This window comes from Cheilinus undulatus, linkage group 6 (assembly GCF_018320785.1).
Source record: "Cheilinus undulatus linkage group 6, ASM1832078v1, whole genome shotgun sequence".
Taxonomy (NCBI): domain Eukaryota; kingdom Metazoa; phylum Chordata; class Actinopteri; order Labriformes; family Labridae; genus Cheilinus; species Cheilinus undulatus.
Window position 1 is genome coordinate 11,234,141 of NC_054870.1, and position 16,198 is coordinate 11,250,338.

General features: G+C 38.8%; 1 protein-coding gene across 1 annotated transcript in view; it reads left to right on the top strand.

Moving 5' to 3' along the window:
- Positions 1–2,860: 2,860 nt before the first annotated feature.
- LOC121510727 (kinase non-catalytic C-lobe domain-containing protein 1) overlaps positions 2,861–16,198 on the top strand; it is a 94,273-nt gene continuing 80,935 nt past the window's right edge. The window contains exon 1 of the mRNA XM_041788914.1: positions 2,861–3,288. Coding sequence (XP_041644848.1) covers positions 3,184–3,288 — 105 coding nt within the window. The 5' untranslated portion in view covers positions 2,861–3,183. The remainder of the gene's footprint in view (positions 3,289–16,198) is intronic.

A 16,198-nucleotide genomic window follows, 5' to 3' on the forward strand; every position in this document is an offset into this window, starting at 1 on the left:
TTTTTGTTTGTTTTTGGGCGGGGATTGTCCATATTGATCTGTATTTATTTCCCTTAATGTACAGCACTTTGGTCAGCTGTTGCTATTTTTAAATGTGCTGTATAAATAAACTTTGATTGATTGATTGATTGACTTTGGGTGGTGGTCTAATAAATTTGTTAAGCACTGTATATGTGTCAGAGCGCTTTATACAACAGCAAGGCCATCAAAATACAGCACAAATGATCTATGGCCACACTGTTGAATTTACGGGGCAGTGGACTGTGGATCAGTGTATTGTGATTTCTTTTGTTTCTCATTTTTGTTTAAACAGGACAGGTGGTGATCTTTAGAAGGAGCAATGGTCAGATGCAGTTCCAGCTGTGAAACTGTATGAAACCATGGATGAAGACTAAACTCCTAAAGATGTACTCCCACCTCAAGACCATGTCCCAGTCTGCTGCACTGAAAATCTCACAGCACAAGCATTCAGTGTTCACTTCAACTGTCTTAGACAGCTAGCTGAGTACCTAGTATTTATTTTGACTAATAAAATACTTTTGAACTAGTATATTTTCTCTCGTCTTTTATGCAGCATTGCACATGGTGATGTATTAAAAAAGTGACAGCGATTTCTGACATAAGAGAGGATGACAAGTATGTTTTACTGATTTATTTGAAGTGTGGCTTGAAACAAATAACTTGCACATTTATGATTTAATTTCACTCTAAAGTAAAAATGTTTTAACTGAACATATGTAAGTAGTTTATAAGTATAAGAAATATGTATAAGTAAACAAATTAAAAACATAGCAAGTGTTAACATTGCTCAAGGTAAAACCCAGGTATAAGGCAAAAATTTAAATTCAAAGAAGGGATTAAAGTACAAAACATAAATTAAACATTAGAATCTGTAACCTAAAAAGTTTAAATGTATTTCCACAGAGTAATAAGAGTATTAAAAAAATGTATGATGATGGCTTTGAACCCCTGGATGGTGATGGAGCTGACATGGATAACTCTTTCAGTCATCTCTGCAGCTGCTCCAGGGTGAGGCTTCTAATCCTAGCCTGGTAAGGTAAAATAAACAGCCTTATTACAAATTTATACAAGAGGGGTCAGCTACATCAGCTTTTCAATGTGGAAATTATGCATACAAAATACATAATTTCTTGTTATTTGAGCTTCAGAGGCTTCACCTCTACAAGATTTTTGTTCATCAGGCTGTAGGCTGCTGTCCCTCCATGTCCACGTCCAGCCATGGCCGAGGTCTTCACCCAGGCTCAGCAGCCTAGGTTGCTTCTCCCCCGGGTCCACAGCTTAGGTCGCGCCTGCCTGGCTCTTGTAGGACTTGCTACACCTCGCCTTCCCCGTCCAGCTGTGGATGGACCTGACTTAACCACAGCTGGAGTTGAGGCTTTCTTCTTGTTCATACTAAAAATAAAAGTTGGTTTCTTCAGTTGGTGTTCCCTAGCATTTGTAAACCTGTGTTGTTTATAGCTTCAATAATGCTAACTAGCCGCTAGCTGCTAGTATTGTCTAAGTGTAAGCGATGCTCTCTTTGTTTCTGACAAATATCTAGACTTGAAATAGCAGGATGTAAAACCCTGAGCTTGAATTGTAATTATTTTAGGACAGGAAAAGCTTTCTTACCTTAGAATCAGATAAGGCCTACTCCATGTTAAAACCAGATTGTGCGCAGCTTGTGGGAGGAGCTAACAGGAGCGTGGGAGTGGACTGAGAGAGAATCAGGTGTGGAGGAGCTGTGCTGATGTTCAAAATCCCTCCTCTCCACAGGTGTCTACCTCTGTGTTTGATGGAACAAGGACAGCAGTCTAGTAATCGCGTTAAAGGTGACATATTATGCAAAAATCACATTTTTAAGGGTTTTCTAATAAAAATATGTGCCCCTGGCCTGTCTACAGTCCCCACAAATACCAGATAAATCCATTTCCTTCCGCCCTCTCTTTCTCTATCTTTCAGAAAATGTGTGCTGAAACAAGGTGTTGTCAGATTTTTACCCTCATGACCTCATGTAGGGAGTTAGCACTGCACCCCCAGGTTTGGTTGACCTCCCAGCTTGGAAGAAAGTTCCACCCTCATCTCCTGATCCTCCTCTCAGCTGCCAGCTGAGATGCTGAATAGCTCAGTGGGTTAGCCTGCTGACTTTCACCTGGGAGACTGGTGGTTTAAATTCCAGTCAGGTCCTTAACTTTGGATAAAAGTGTCTGTAACATTATGACATCAGGAATGCCACATCCATTTCCTGAAGGGGGTGTGGTCCAGCTCATTAATAATTAAAGCCACGGACACAGAAACAGCTTGTTCTGAGAAAGGCTGGAACAGAGGGTTTTTAGATATGCTAGAGTGTTTTTTTCAGCAAGAAACTTCATAGGCATGTTTTGGAGACCTCTGAGAACAATATAAACTTGTCTTAAAAGGGTAAAATATGTCCCCTTTAAAACCATAGGTCGACTTTAAGCTACTATGGATGTAGGCTACAGAGAGAAAACTAACCATAGACCGCATACCTCCAGCTTTCTGTGGCCTAATGTTAATAATTTATATTTGTAACAATAATTTATCCTGTTGATTCTGCATTTTTTGCGTTATGTGAACAGAAACTAGATGATAAAGTAGGCTACCTGGGTAAATATAATTAGAAACATTCCCACGCTGGTTCAGAATAGTTGACAGAAAGACTGACAGCTCATGTAACGACCCGGAGGACGCCTGCTCACATGAATGCATAGATAGAGATAATGAGGAGTAAGTGATGAATAATGAGTCACACTGTGGACGGAGGCGTGGAGCCAACTGTAGCATGCAGGCAGTAGCTCTCTGCTCCTCTCTGCCAACACTGACTCCTCCGTCCGCGGAGAGGAGGAGGAGGAGAGAACGCAGATAACTGCGGCTCGTGACCGCCTTCACTGTGTCGCCTGTTTCTGTGGAGGTGTGGTAGTCATGACAGCCTCATACACCAGCCAGCATCGTCCACCACTAGTACCATGAAGGCGCATCGCCGTGCTCCTCTTTCCACTGTTTTCTAGCTGACTATCACGCAGTGAGCATCGACTGACAGCCTGGCTGCAGCAAGACAGCTCGGTGAACCCAGACAGCTCGGGCATGCCGTTCATCTGGACTAAAAACATCACCTGTGCTGAAATTCGCTTCATGACTACTTGAGGAGCTAAAGTTGGTGCAATGGAGACTTCAGGGAGTGAAGCTGCGGTCACTATGTTTGGGAGAGCTGAGGACAGAGACGGCTTTTATGATCTGGAGCACCTGCCACCACTGCTGGAGGACGAGGTGAGGCACAAAGTTAGCTTTCAAAAGGCTAATGACGCCTTTAAGTATCACAAGTTTCTATCAGAAGAAATTAAACTGTGATTATATGTAACTTGGGAGTTGCATGAGGTCTCATAATGATTCTAAGTTTGCTAAATCACATTATTTTCATAATAAAAGCACTGAAGAAATCAAACCATGGCTCAAGAGTCAGTATCAGTTGCAGAGGATTTCTTGTGGACTTATGTGTATGGCCCAACATTTCATACTGAGAGCTGCAGCAGTTACTGCAAAAAAAACAATCAATTATTTAATCAATAAGTCAAACAGCCAATAACTCCCTTGACTTTTGCATTCTTGTTCAAGTGAGTTGCAGCATTAAGTATTCACCCTGAATCATAGGATTTTTTTTAAATTATCTTTTCAAAATATCATTTCAAAAAGCAATCTTATGATGTCACCTTTATACCATGTTGACAAGGTAACAGCATTAGCTGTTACTTGCTTTTTACACCGATGCAGCCGTTCCTGTTACCTGGAGTGCTTCAGTGAGGTTGTCCCTTTATACCTTCAGCAAACATTGCATTTCTCCTCATGTACACTCATGTACAGTCTTACATGTCATCTGTGATGTTATCAGTTGGCATTACTGCTTTAAAGAAAAACAGGGAAGCACAATTTAGATCTTGTCAGTGCCAGATATGCTAATGTTTACAAATTCATTTCACTGACATCCATCGATACTGTTATACAAATGTTCAGAACTTAAACTGGATTCCTTGAAAGACATTTTAAAGTTAACAATGAATGAGGGAAAAACACACATCTAAGTTTAAGGAGTAAAAAGGAGAAAAAAAGGTCCATGGAGCTGCCTAAAACTCCACAAACTTATCTGTACATCCAATATTCACAGCTTGTAAAGGCGGATATTTACAGCTGATAAAGACTGATGTTTACAGCCAATAAAGGCCCATGTGTACAGCCAATATATCAGTTGTAAATATCAGCAAAAACTTCAGTATCAGCCATATTATTTGCATCCCAAAAAAGCATTATCTTATTTACCTAAAAAATATTGACACAGTAAAGTGTAAAAATGAGTTGGTAATGGTTATTTTTAATTCATGACTATTCTATCTAGAAATTAGCATAAAGGTGAGTATTACGCATTTTTTGTCTTCTCTTAGCGTGTCCTCAAATTATCACTGGCAAAGAAAACAAACCAAAACCAAAATAATTTTCCTTCCTTTTCCCTTGACAGCCTTTGTTTTCTTGGCTAGTTCAACCTATCTTAAGCTCGGTTTATACTTCTGGGTTGAATCTAAGCCAGAGCCACACTGTAGTGACCCATGCCGTTATGAGCACTTTATGCTTGTGTGCTGGTCTGTCTGTTTGGGTCTGCAATACTCTGTCAAAAAACTACTTGACAGCAACTTGTGGATAGTTCTTGATTCCACCTGCACATTTCCTGCTTGATGTTTACAGGAAACCATGGCAACTAATGTTGCATGTTGCGGTTGGAGTTGCAAAATCGTAAGGTATTCAGCAGCATTAATTGTTTATCTAACTGCAGTAATCGCAAAGATGAAAGAGAGAAGATATCAGATAAGTTAGAAAATATGGCTGCTGAATCAGCTGAGGTAGAGGATGACGGAATTTTTTGCACTTGTTCAGCCCCTGAAAGACATGGATGAGTAAATGCATATCTGATTCTTTCAGATGCAAGCAAGTAGTTTTGACTGGTTATAGCACAAAACAAACAAACAAAAAAAAACTGTAGCACAATACAAATAACATCTGTTTTATCTCAAAAACCACTCGATAATCCAACGATATTTTTGGTAAATGAATATACTACTTGAAAAATAGCCTACATCACAGCTTTCCATCAACGGCCACAACACAAAATGCCCCTTTCTGCTGCTTGAGAATGTTGCTCCATGCAGCAAAGAGGGGAAATACTGAAATGCTCATCTCTACATTCAAACACAAAACAAGAGCAAACTTCAGAAAGCTAAAATGCTAAAATGAATTTGTAAATATCAGCATATTGTGCATCCCTAGTCAGAAGTAAGAATACTATAGAGTGGTGCAGGAATGAGTCCTAAAATGCAGAAATGAGTTGGCGTTAGAGCACTTTCGGTTCCCTCATCTGAAACTCTATGGGATTTTTGAATGAGTTTTCGGTTAAATGCGAACACAATGTGAACACAAGCTCAATTGAGTTTAACGTTTTATCCTACAACATAAAATACATGCCCACCTTTGAGTCGTTTATCTTTTTACATCTTAATAAAGGTGGTTGCTAAAAGACAGCTAACAAGGACTACAGCGTTGTCTATACATCATCATCCAAAGTGTGGCAACGGAGCCTGCCGTTCACTTGTATCCACGTTCACTTGTTTACTTTTGTCAGTTATATTAATGAACCAGATATGATGCTTATATTATCGATTTATTGAGATAAGCTTTATGCACAAAACGTGTACGTTTCATAAACTTCTATTGGACACAGATCTTAATTTCAGCAATAATCCAAAAACCTGCTGAAAAATCCCATAGGCTAGCTGCCGAGGGAACCCAAGCGATGATGGTTTTCAGGTTTTTCCAACAAAATTACATCTTGACTGCACCACTCTATGCAACACAAGCTTCATGTTCTAATGTTGGCCTTGTCAGGGTGGGCGGTGTGCGGATTAGGGTGCCGGTTAGAATATCTTTAAACATTATGTTGCCATATTCTAAATTCTTTCAAAGTAGTTTCTGTACCTTTTACAAAATAAGTGGCAGCAAATCCTGAGATTACATGAGATCATTTTATGGTACTTTAATTTGGATGTACCTCTCATACACAGTGTTTGGTAAAGGGCAGAGGCTTTGAAAAAAAAACTCAGAGGGTGACTTGATGAACGTTCTGTCTTTCACATCTTAACGGGCCAATCAGAGCAACAAAACACGTGATATAGCTGCTACCGAGGAGTAAACTCCTTAGAGAACTGCATAACACAAACCATGGCAACTGTAGACTAGGAATGTGCGATATCCTATTGTTTGCAATATACCACGAAAAAAACTAACCATGATGAGAAAATGGCATTCAATGATAATAATGATAAACTATGGTTGATGGCGTATGTGTCTGCGACTGTTGTGCACACATACGTCATCAACTGCGACGCACTCGTAACTTACGTGCAGAAACATAACAAACATGGCCGAAGGCGGAGTTAAAACAGAGGATGAGCTTGTTGCTGAACGAGAAGCTACCTGTATTATCTGGAGGAAATCAGACGTGAAGCAGACAACGGTAATTTGCACAGTGTTCTTTATTTTAAGATCCCCTATTCCTCCATTTTACAGCTGCGGACATTACGCATGGCCCCACTGTTTAATGGATTAAAAAATATATAAGACTGAATTTTGGGTGTAAACACTAGAGATAGAGGCAAACTGGACATATCCAGGATGGGCCACATGAAGGTAAAATAGTGATGTAAATACTTCTAGTTTAGGGTCAATTTTTAATGCTAGCTGAAATTTTTATTAACGTGCCAAGTTGGAACATTCTTTGTACTATTTCCAACTAAATTTCTCATTGAATCTCTTAAATATAGAAGCAAAAAAGTTTTTTTTTTTACTAAAATATCCCTACATGAATCAATATTTATTTATGTATTTATATAAGTAAAGATATGTTTATATATCTATATTTATATGTAGCTGATGTAGTTAAGCAGCAATTGATACATTTTACCTTGCCAAAAAGGTTATGTTGAATGGTGCTCTTTTTTATCACGATTTATATCGTTATCGCAATAAATACAGCAAAATATCATGATAAATTTTTTAGTCCATATGCGATATATCACCCATCCTTACTGTAGATATGTCAGTACATGTCATTTGTTGTTTTTGAAAACAACTCACTGCTGTTCTTTGTTCTCCTTTTAACAAACAAATGCCATCAAGTTCTGATAAATCTGGCGCTTTAGCAGCATCCACGCTAATGTCTTCCACCATATCTGCATCAGCCTCTTATTGCTGCTTGCCTATTTCATGACTCCACAGCGCCTGAAAGTACTGCCCCTCATCTCTGATTGGTCCTATCACTTTTTTACCCGGGCCCAAATGGTTCAGACGGGAGCTTTGCAAGATCGCCAGTGAGAAACAAGGAAACAGGCGTATCCATCTGCTTTGCAAAATTTAGAAAAGGTTTCTGCTACTGGAAAAAAGTCTTATTGATCACTGGGAACACCAATAAGGAGGTAGGTTTGACTTTAAAGTTATAACCCCAAGCCTTCACTGAAACTCTTCGCTGTTGCATCTCCTAAAATGTAAGTACTACAGGTTAGAACTTATGCCTAAACTTTGGACTGTATTTAAGAGTATGCATAGCCGCAACCCATAGCAGTTTCGTTGACTCATGTAGAGCTAGGGTACATCGGTGCCATATGAAAATACAACCTGAATTTTTGTAAAGAGATTGAAGAACCACAGAGTGATCTTTTCACGTTACCTTAAGTAAAAAAGAAGTAAAAAGATTCACTGCAGGATGGAGATACATACTCCAAACATTGATGCTCATTCAGTTTCACATCTATCACTGATAAACCGGGCTGATGTGTGCCTTCAGGCACTGCTTTGTGTACTCTAGGTCCTCATGAATCTCAGGAAACTCGGTTTGTGGCCAAATATTAATGTCCACTGTCCTGGAGACAGTTTGGATCTCTCCATCCATCCATCCATCCATTTTCTATACCGCCTAGCCCATTGAGGGTCTGGAGCCTATCCTAGCTGTCACTGGGCGAGAGGTGGGGTACGCCCTGGACTAGTTCAGTCAATCACAGAGCTGACATATTGAGACAGACAACCAAGCACGCTCAATTTAGAGTCACCAATCAACCTGATGAGCATGGTTTTGGTGGGGGGAGGAAGCCGGAGTACCCGGAGAGAACCCATGCGTGCACGAGGAGAACATGCAAACTCTGCACAGAAAGGCCCTGACCGGGAAGCGAACCAGGGACCTTCTTGCTGTGAGGCAACAGCGCTAACCCCTGTGCTGCCATGCAGCACAGTATGGCTCTCTGTCAAGTCTGAATACCCATAATTTAAGAGTATGTCAGTCTTTTTTTTTTTAATGTTATGCCAGTCATGTCGCACGCTGCAAGTGGTGTCAGTGTACACCCTCTTGTGTGCATAGCCCCACCTGTTTGGGACGGATGAGTAAGCTTTACACCCCTACATAAGGATTCCAAAAATGAAGGCTGGTACAGCTCAACTAATTAGGAGCAATTCCAGCTTTTGATAATAGTAACACAAATAAACATGTACTGTGCAGTACCAAACTTAACTAGACCGCTCACTGGAATTGACCTTTAAGTGCTTGCATGCCTTAGCACAGACCACTTCCTCTTTCCATGCACAGAAGAAAGCACATTCCCACAAATACATTAACTTTTCTTAACTGCGCCTAAATGCACTGAGTGGGTCAGTAATATGAATCTATGCGAGGAACCTCCAGTCAGACATCAGTCCATTGAAGACTGACTAAAATTTCCCTTGTGTCTCAGCATGCAGGACAACAGAAGTCTCATTTAAAACTTGGAGCTCAAACTTATGTAGGACAGCATATTTAACTTGAGGGGGGTGAGAGAGACTTTCAGCTTCCCTCTGCACTGTTCTCAGGGGAAACTCTCTATTTATGGGGACGCTGCTACTGCTGCTGCTCTGCTGCTGCTTTTTGAAGTGGCACTTTCCTGCCCTGTAATTGAGCTCTATCTTCTCCACTACATTGCACAGATATGCTTTGTTTAAAATTTCTGCACATACAAGAGAGCCATGAAGTGACACAAATAGACACTTCCCCTGCAGTCACTCATAGATAAAGCAGTGATTTAAAAGTGACTGTATTTTAAATAGATTCCACTCATTAAAACTTACAAGGGTGTCAAAATATGCTCCCACTGAGACTGAGAGGCACCCTGCTGTGGTATTAATAACACTGTGGAGGGAAAAAGTGGATGGTAATGGAAGTACTGGACAGTTGCTGCTTTGTTAATCCTCTCTCTCCCTTCTACCGTCCCTCTGTCTCAGTGAAGGACAGCTTTTGTGTTCACTTTCTAGCGAACAGAAGATCCTGTAACAATCAGGCTGCAGCTTTATGCTGCGTGGAAACTGTGAGATCACTGCCAGGAGAAATGGGGCCATTTGGTTATTGTGGATCACAGATGACGTGTGTTCATGTGGGTGTAAAAGAGTTACGCTTTGGCATGAGAAGGCTGTGTGTGCCTGTGTATGTGCAGTATGACATGTTCTTTGTGTGCCAAACGCCCTTGCTGCTGAAGAAAACATTCAGGATCTTGTGCTGTTGCTGAAAAATTAGGACACAGTTTAAGATGTTGCGTAATCACATGAATTTCTAATTAAACTCACAGTTTCTAAAAAGGAACATCTCACTTTTATGTAACAGAAAACTTTCTCTCAGTGCTTCAAGCTGTCATCTGTGAGTGAGATTATCTCCATGAGGCTTAGAACTCCACCAGAAAGTTTCAGATTTATTATGCGAAGTTTGAGCTAGAAGTGTTTGTGTAAGAAATGAAAGACACAATTTCATCCAAGGCTGGGTGTACACGTACAGTTTTATAAAAGTGATGGTGGATAGTCAGCGGAACGTGAATCGGTTCTGACACATGACCAGTTATGAGTGCAGAGGTTTTTTATGCTTTAATAACATTTTCTCACTACATGCTGATACAACTGTGGTTTTTGAGTTCAAAGGTAGTGCAAGTACCCAATATTTGACAGAGAAAAAACAGGTATACAGTCTTTTGATCATCCCAAAGTAGCCCTAGCAAAAAGAAAGAGAGAGGCAGTAAGTGGTATTCAAGAGAGCATAAAAGCTGCTAGAAACAAAGAGGCGTTACAGAGAAATAACACATTATTTTCCTCATTGTTTGCAGAGATCATGCCCTAAAACAGTTCTTCTCAACTAGTTTGCCTTGGTATCCACAGCAGCTCTTTACTGAGTGATGTAGACTCCGCTTCTAATGTGTTTGACAATCAGTCAGAGCTATTTGGATCCCAGATAGAACAAACTATGACGGAACAAATTAACCACAGAAAATAAAAAATATAAATTATAAAGAATAAAGAATCAAGCTTTTGAGAAAATATAGGAGTAGATTTCCAAAAATGTATTGTAAAAACCACAGTAAAACACACAGTAAAAACCAGAAACTTTACAAGAAGATTCCTAAAAATTCTTAACTTTTTCACTGGAAAATCCTGAAATATATTTGAAGAGCACTTCTTTTGAAAATCATAGGGCTGGGCGATTAACGGAAAATTAGATTAAATTTCAATATGGCCTGCTGAAATGTTCAGATAGCAAATGGTGCAATAATTCTTTTACCTGTTATTTGTGTCAAAAAAACAGTTTTAAACTTTTTTTTGCAGCAGATGTTATGCATGACATATCATGCAATCATTCAGGTGCCATTTTTTAGAATAGTCTACAAAACGGCCTACCTTCTTACATTTTGTAATTTTTTTTATTGAATATAAGGATGACAAAACCCTTCAATGCAAAAATTCATATCCAATTTGAAATATGAGTCAAAATCATCTTTTAAAGAACTGTTCACCCCTGTTTAGGAATAAAGAAAGTTAAGGAATAATCACATATCAAATCGCAATTGTAATATTGGGGGGAAAACCACTATTAGATTATTTTCCAAAATCGTTCAGCCCTAAAAATTAATGATAAAAACGCCTGTAAGACCCCATATGAATTTTTCAGATATGCCAGAAAAAACTCCAGAGAAGAGCATAAGGCTACCTTCACACTGCAGACCTTAATGCTCAATTCTGATTTTTCACCAATCTGATATTTTTGTTTGCCTGTTCACGCTGCATTCAAATTCCAAAACATCAGATATGTATCTGATTTAGAACTACATAAGAAAGTGGCCTGAATCTGATTCAAAAGCATCAGATTCAGTGTGACTTGTGCTGTTTGTACTGTCAGAAATAAATCAGATACAAGTCACATACGAGCGATTCGGGCCTCTTTAAACTGCAATGAGAATGTAGCCACAAAGGTTCAAGGAAATGGCCCAACGACATGTTAAAAAAATCTTGAAAGATTCCTTAAGCTTTGTTGGAAAATAGCCTTAACTTTCTTAAACGTTCAAAATTAAAATTAATTCTGGGAAACATTCTGTAAAGCAATTTGTGTTTTTTAACTACAGTCTAAAACTCGAGCAACCCAATTAAAGCACTTCATAGACCTTTTTTTTTTTCTTTTTTTTTTTTTTTTTGTCCTGGCACATGTTTGCGATCCACTGGAAAATGCTTTGTGTCCCACTTTTGAGTCCTGACCCACCAGTTAGAAATGTTTAGAAATGGTTATCCTTCTAAAAGAACTTGAGGTATGAATATGATAAGATGTCAAGAAAATTTGCCCATTTAACCTCGCCAGTCCGTACAGCTTCACTGTATTTACGCATCAATCCCTGGAGGGAGAAAAGTGGGGGCTTGTATAATGTCACTCCGGTATGATGACAGAGCGATGCTCTCTGATTGGTAGGCGCCGGGATACATCGTTGAGGTCAGGTCAGGGTGTCAGATTAGTTTACGAAGTAAGAAAATTTCTGGCATGCTAGTCTGTGCTGGGGTGTTTGTCGTTCCTGACACTCATAAGGGGCCAGAGCTCAACGATTAGCTGCAACGATGCAGACAGACTAAAATCTGGCTAAGTTTCTGAGCTGGCCTTCAGTTGGACTGACACAATAAATGGACTTTTCCTGACTTCACATACGTGTACTGAGTGGGTCAGTATTCCTGTGAGGAACTTTGATTCAGTCCATTGAATAAGACGCCATTGAGATGTTGGTGTGTATCTAACAATGTCTCTCAGGGAGCAAAGAAAAATAGTTTGGCCCTGACATTTTTTGTTTGGCCTTCGATGTGTTCTCTGCTTGTTTACATTGATGCCAGTGGAGCTATCACTGCTGCTGCTGACTGTAGTCTGACAGGTTTTGCATTTGTCTTAATATCTCCAAGCTGTTTTTACATTGTTAGATTCCATTTGTGAAGATGTGAGATTGTACCAGCAGCGTTTACAAATGCAATACCTTCTGCCCGCAGACCAACACTATTTTTTTACAGCAGGGATTATTTCAGATAAATAATGTGTGCAAATTTCAGCAACACTCTGGTTCAAAACAAGGCCACGTTTGGACATCATACTGCCCCTGTGTGTATCTACAGAAACTTCATCTATCAAATGTAGAGCAGCATGACAGAAACACTGAAGAGAGAAGAATGAGTGTTTATCTCAGATGTGATTTAGAACAAGATCCTTCTTTTTAGCTAAGTATTCAAGAATATTACCCTTATATAGGATTTGTCTGTCCAGTAGCTGCCATTTGATTTCACTTGAAGCCCTCTGTGTTTATCTTCCATTTAAGCAGTGATGTGCATTTATGTAGAACTGCTCTGTGGGTTGTATTTATAGGATTATTGCAAAGATATGGGCAAACTGTGTGTGCTGCTCAGCTCTGGTTTTGCTGTCAAGCAGATTTTCCTCCTTTCTTTTTTTGTCTTGTGGAAGCAGAATGTGGGTTTCTGGCACAACTTCACCTTCTGCCATGGTCTAAAGCCACATGACCATATGCCTGGCCCATCTGTGGAGGTTGACAAAATCTCTGTGGAAGAATATGATTAGTTGTGTTTACCTAACTTTATTTATTTAGTTGTTTATTTTTGTCTTCCACTCATCCTGGGCCTCATCTTGTTCACAGCAGTACTGAAGACTTCTTTTTTCTCTCAAGCAGCATTTTCCATTTCCCCTGAAGGACCCAAAGGTGTCCCAGGCCAGATGAGATATGTTAATCCTCCAAACAGCACCACTTTGATATTGCAGAAGGGATATCTTGTTCCCTTAAAGGCAGATTGGTCTGAGGTGAGGGGTTGGACTTTGAGCAGTTTCTGGACTCTCTTAGTGTTGTCACATATTTTGGTACTTCATTACTCTTTTATATCACATGTTTTAAAATGATTCAATTTACATTATTTTAATGATTCAAAGTAAAAAGGTACCAAAACTTTAAAAATGATATCAAAAGTTATATTTTCAAGCTGAAGAAAACTAAGAAAGCATGCATTGTCTAAATTGCTAAATATCATGCAGTTTTAGTTTTTTAATTTGTTGAAGTATGTATGCAATACAGACAATTTGAAGGAGTTTATTATGCAGTTTTTGGAGGTTAATTACAATAAAATATCCAATATTGGGTGCCTTACAGAAGCATTTTCTCCGAGAGATATTTTACAGCAGTCAAAGGGATTCCTTTGTGTGCCCTTTATCACTGTTCTTCCCCATTTTTTATTTATGAATGAAGCAGTGGCATAAACCTGTGGTGGCTGTGAACCATTTTCCTCATTGGCATCCCTTGGGGAAAAAAGAAGCCTTCTGATTACCAGATCACAATAGTAACATTGGCAAGTATGGTTAGGGAGGCTGCAGGTTTGGAGTTTTCAGTAAAAAAAAAAAAAAAAAAATGGACTTTACTGCTACAGCAGCAGGTCAAAATAAATCTGACAACAGAACAACTCCAAAACAACAGAGAATGAACAGAGAGGTAGGGATCCAGGCTTAAAAAATCCTGTAAAATGATAGAAACATCTGTATTTTAGGTTTGTTTAATGACCTGATACTGTGTTTTGAATCACATGGCCAGATTTTAGTCATGAAAAACATTTCTAAGTCCCAAAATAAACTAATTTTTAAATGTATATAAACTTAAGCACATCCGCTTTCCACGTTATTAAGCAAATGCCATTTTTCTCTTATTTTCCTAAATATTAATGCAAATGACAGAATATTTTTCAAGTCATCAGCCATTAGAGCATAATTTAAATGTTTTTGAACAAACTTCACAATGATAACCATTATTTTTAAAAAAATTAAAACCTCAAAATCCACTGTTCCACATTATTATGCAGAACAGCGTTTTGAAAGATTTTCAAGGTTGTAAAGAACTGAAAATGGTCATTCATTGAATTTGCAGCATCAGATTAAGAGAGCAGCTGTTAAAATACCATTACAAAGCAGCAAACAAGTATTTGAAGCTCCTGGTGCCTCTGGAGTCCCACCAACCTCAAGGTGTAGGATCCTCCAGAGGCTTGCAGTTGTGTATAAACCTACTATTCAGCCCCCCCTAACCAATGCTCATGAGCAGAAACAGTTGCAGTGGGCCCAGAAATACAAGAAGAGAGCTGGTAGGCCCCCTTAGGGTCCCTGAAGGTGTGAAAATGACCACGGCAAAGTATATAGAGTTTCTGACTGACCACTTTCTTCCATGGTACAAAAAGAAGAACAGTGCCTTCTTTAGCAAAATTTTCCTCATGCATGACAATGCTCCATCTCATGCTGCAAAGAATCCCTCTGTGTCATTGGCTGCTTTGGGCATAAAAGGAGAGAAACTCATGGTGTGGCCCCACTCTCCCCTGACCTCAACCCTACTGAGAACCTTTGGAGCATCCTCAAGCTAAAGATCTATGAGGGTGAGAGGAAGTTCACATCAAAACAGCAGCTCTGGGAGGAAATTCTGACATCTTGCAAAGAAATTCAAGCAGAAACTCTCCAAAAACTCACAAGTTCAATGGATGCAAGAATAGTGAAGGTGATATCAAAGAAGGGCTCCTATGTTATCATGGAACTTTGCCTGTTAAGATGTTTTTGATTGAAATAGTTTTTGATTTCAGTAAATATGACCTCCTAATGCAGATTCAATGAATGACCATTTTCAGGTCTTTATAACCTATAAAATCTTTTAAAACTCGGCTTTGCATAATAATGTGGAAAAGTGCATTTTGAGGTTTTTATTTAAAAAAAAAAAATGGTTATCATTATGAAGTTTGTTCAAAAACATTTGAATTATGCTCTAACAGCTGATGACTTGAAAAATATTATGACTATCATTTGCATAAATATTTAGGAAAATAAGAGAAAAATGCCATTTGCTTAATAATATGGAAAGCAGTGTAAGTTTATGATATTAAGCTTCAAAATAATAAAAAATGAGTCAGTAAAATCTGCTTGAAGATACTGTGGGCATGTAGGAGCCAAAGCCACACCCACTAAAGAGAAACACAATTCTCTTAAATTTAAAAATGCCACAACATGAATGGAGGAATCATCGATCTGTTCCACTGGACCTGTCAGCTCTCTGTGTAAGCCACCAGAGAAAATAAATCACATTTATGTCATGACAGACACTTTTCAGCTACAAAGTCTACGTTTCATTTTCTAATCCCATATTTAAAACATCAGGTATTCCTAATGTCTTGTTTTCTGAGTTATATGAAGTTTTATTTTTTTCTCTGAAGTTAAGTTGCTGCTGAAAACACTCCATTTCCTGCTTTTCAAATAAAAGTCCTCAATGATGATCAGGAATAAAGGCTTTTATTGTGGCAGGAATAGAGCGTGTCTATCATCACATAGTTTACTTTGGCATCGCAACGCTAACAGACATGAAAGGGATTTACTGTTTCTGCTTTTAAGAAAGACAGTTACTGTTCACTTCTTTCATGGATCAAAACACACCTTCAGCAGGTAAGATGTTCCTGCTGCAAATAGATAAGTAATCCAACAATTCGCCTTCCCCCTGACCTTATGGTGCACTTTGGCTAGAGCTAGATCTCTCTGTCATGATGCATTTGTTGTTGCCCCTTAAATTAGTTTTAAAACCTATGAAGAATTGCTTTTTGGCAACTCTTTTCATGTTTTGTGAGATCTCTTGTTGAGCTTTCTATACTGTTTTGAATTTTTCTCTAATCTAATAATGTTCACCACCATTAGTATTGGTATTTTATTTTATTTTTTTATTTTATTTAAATGTATTTATCCAGAAAAACCTCACTGAGA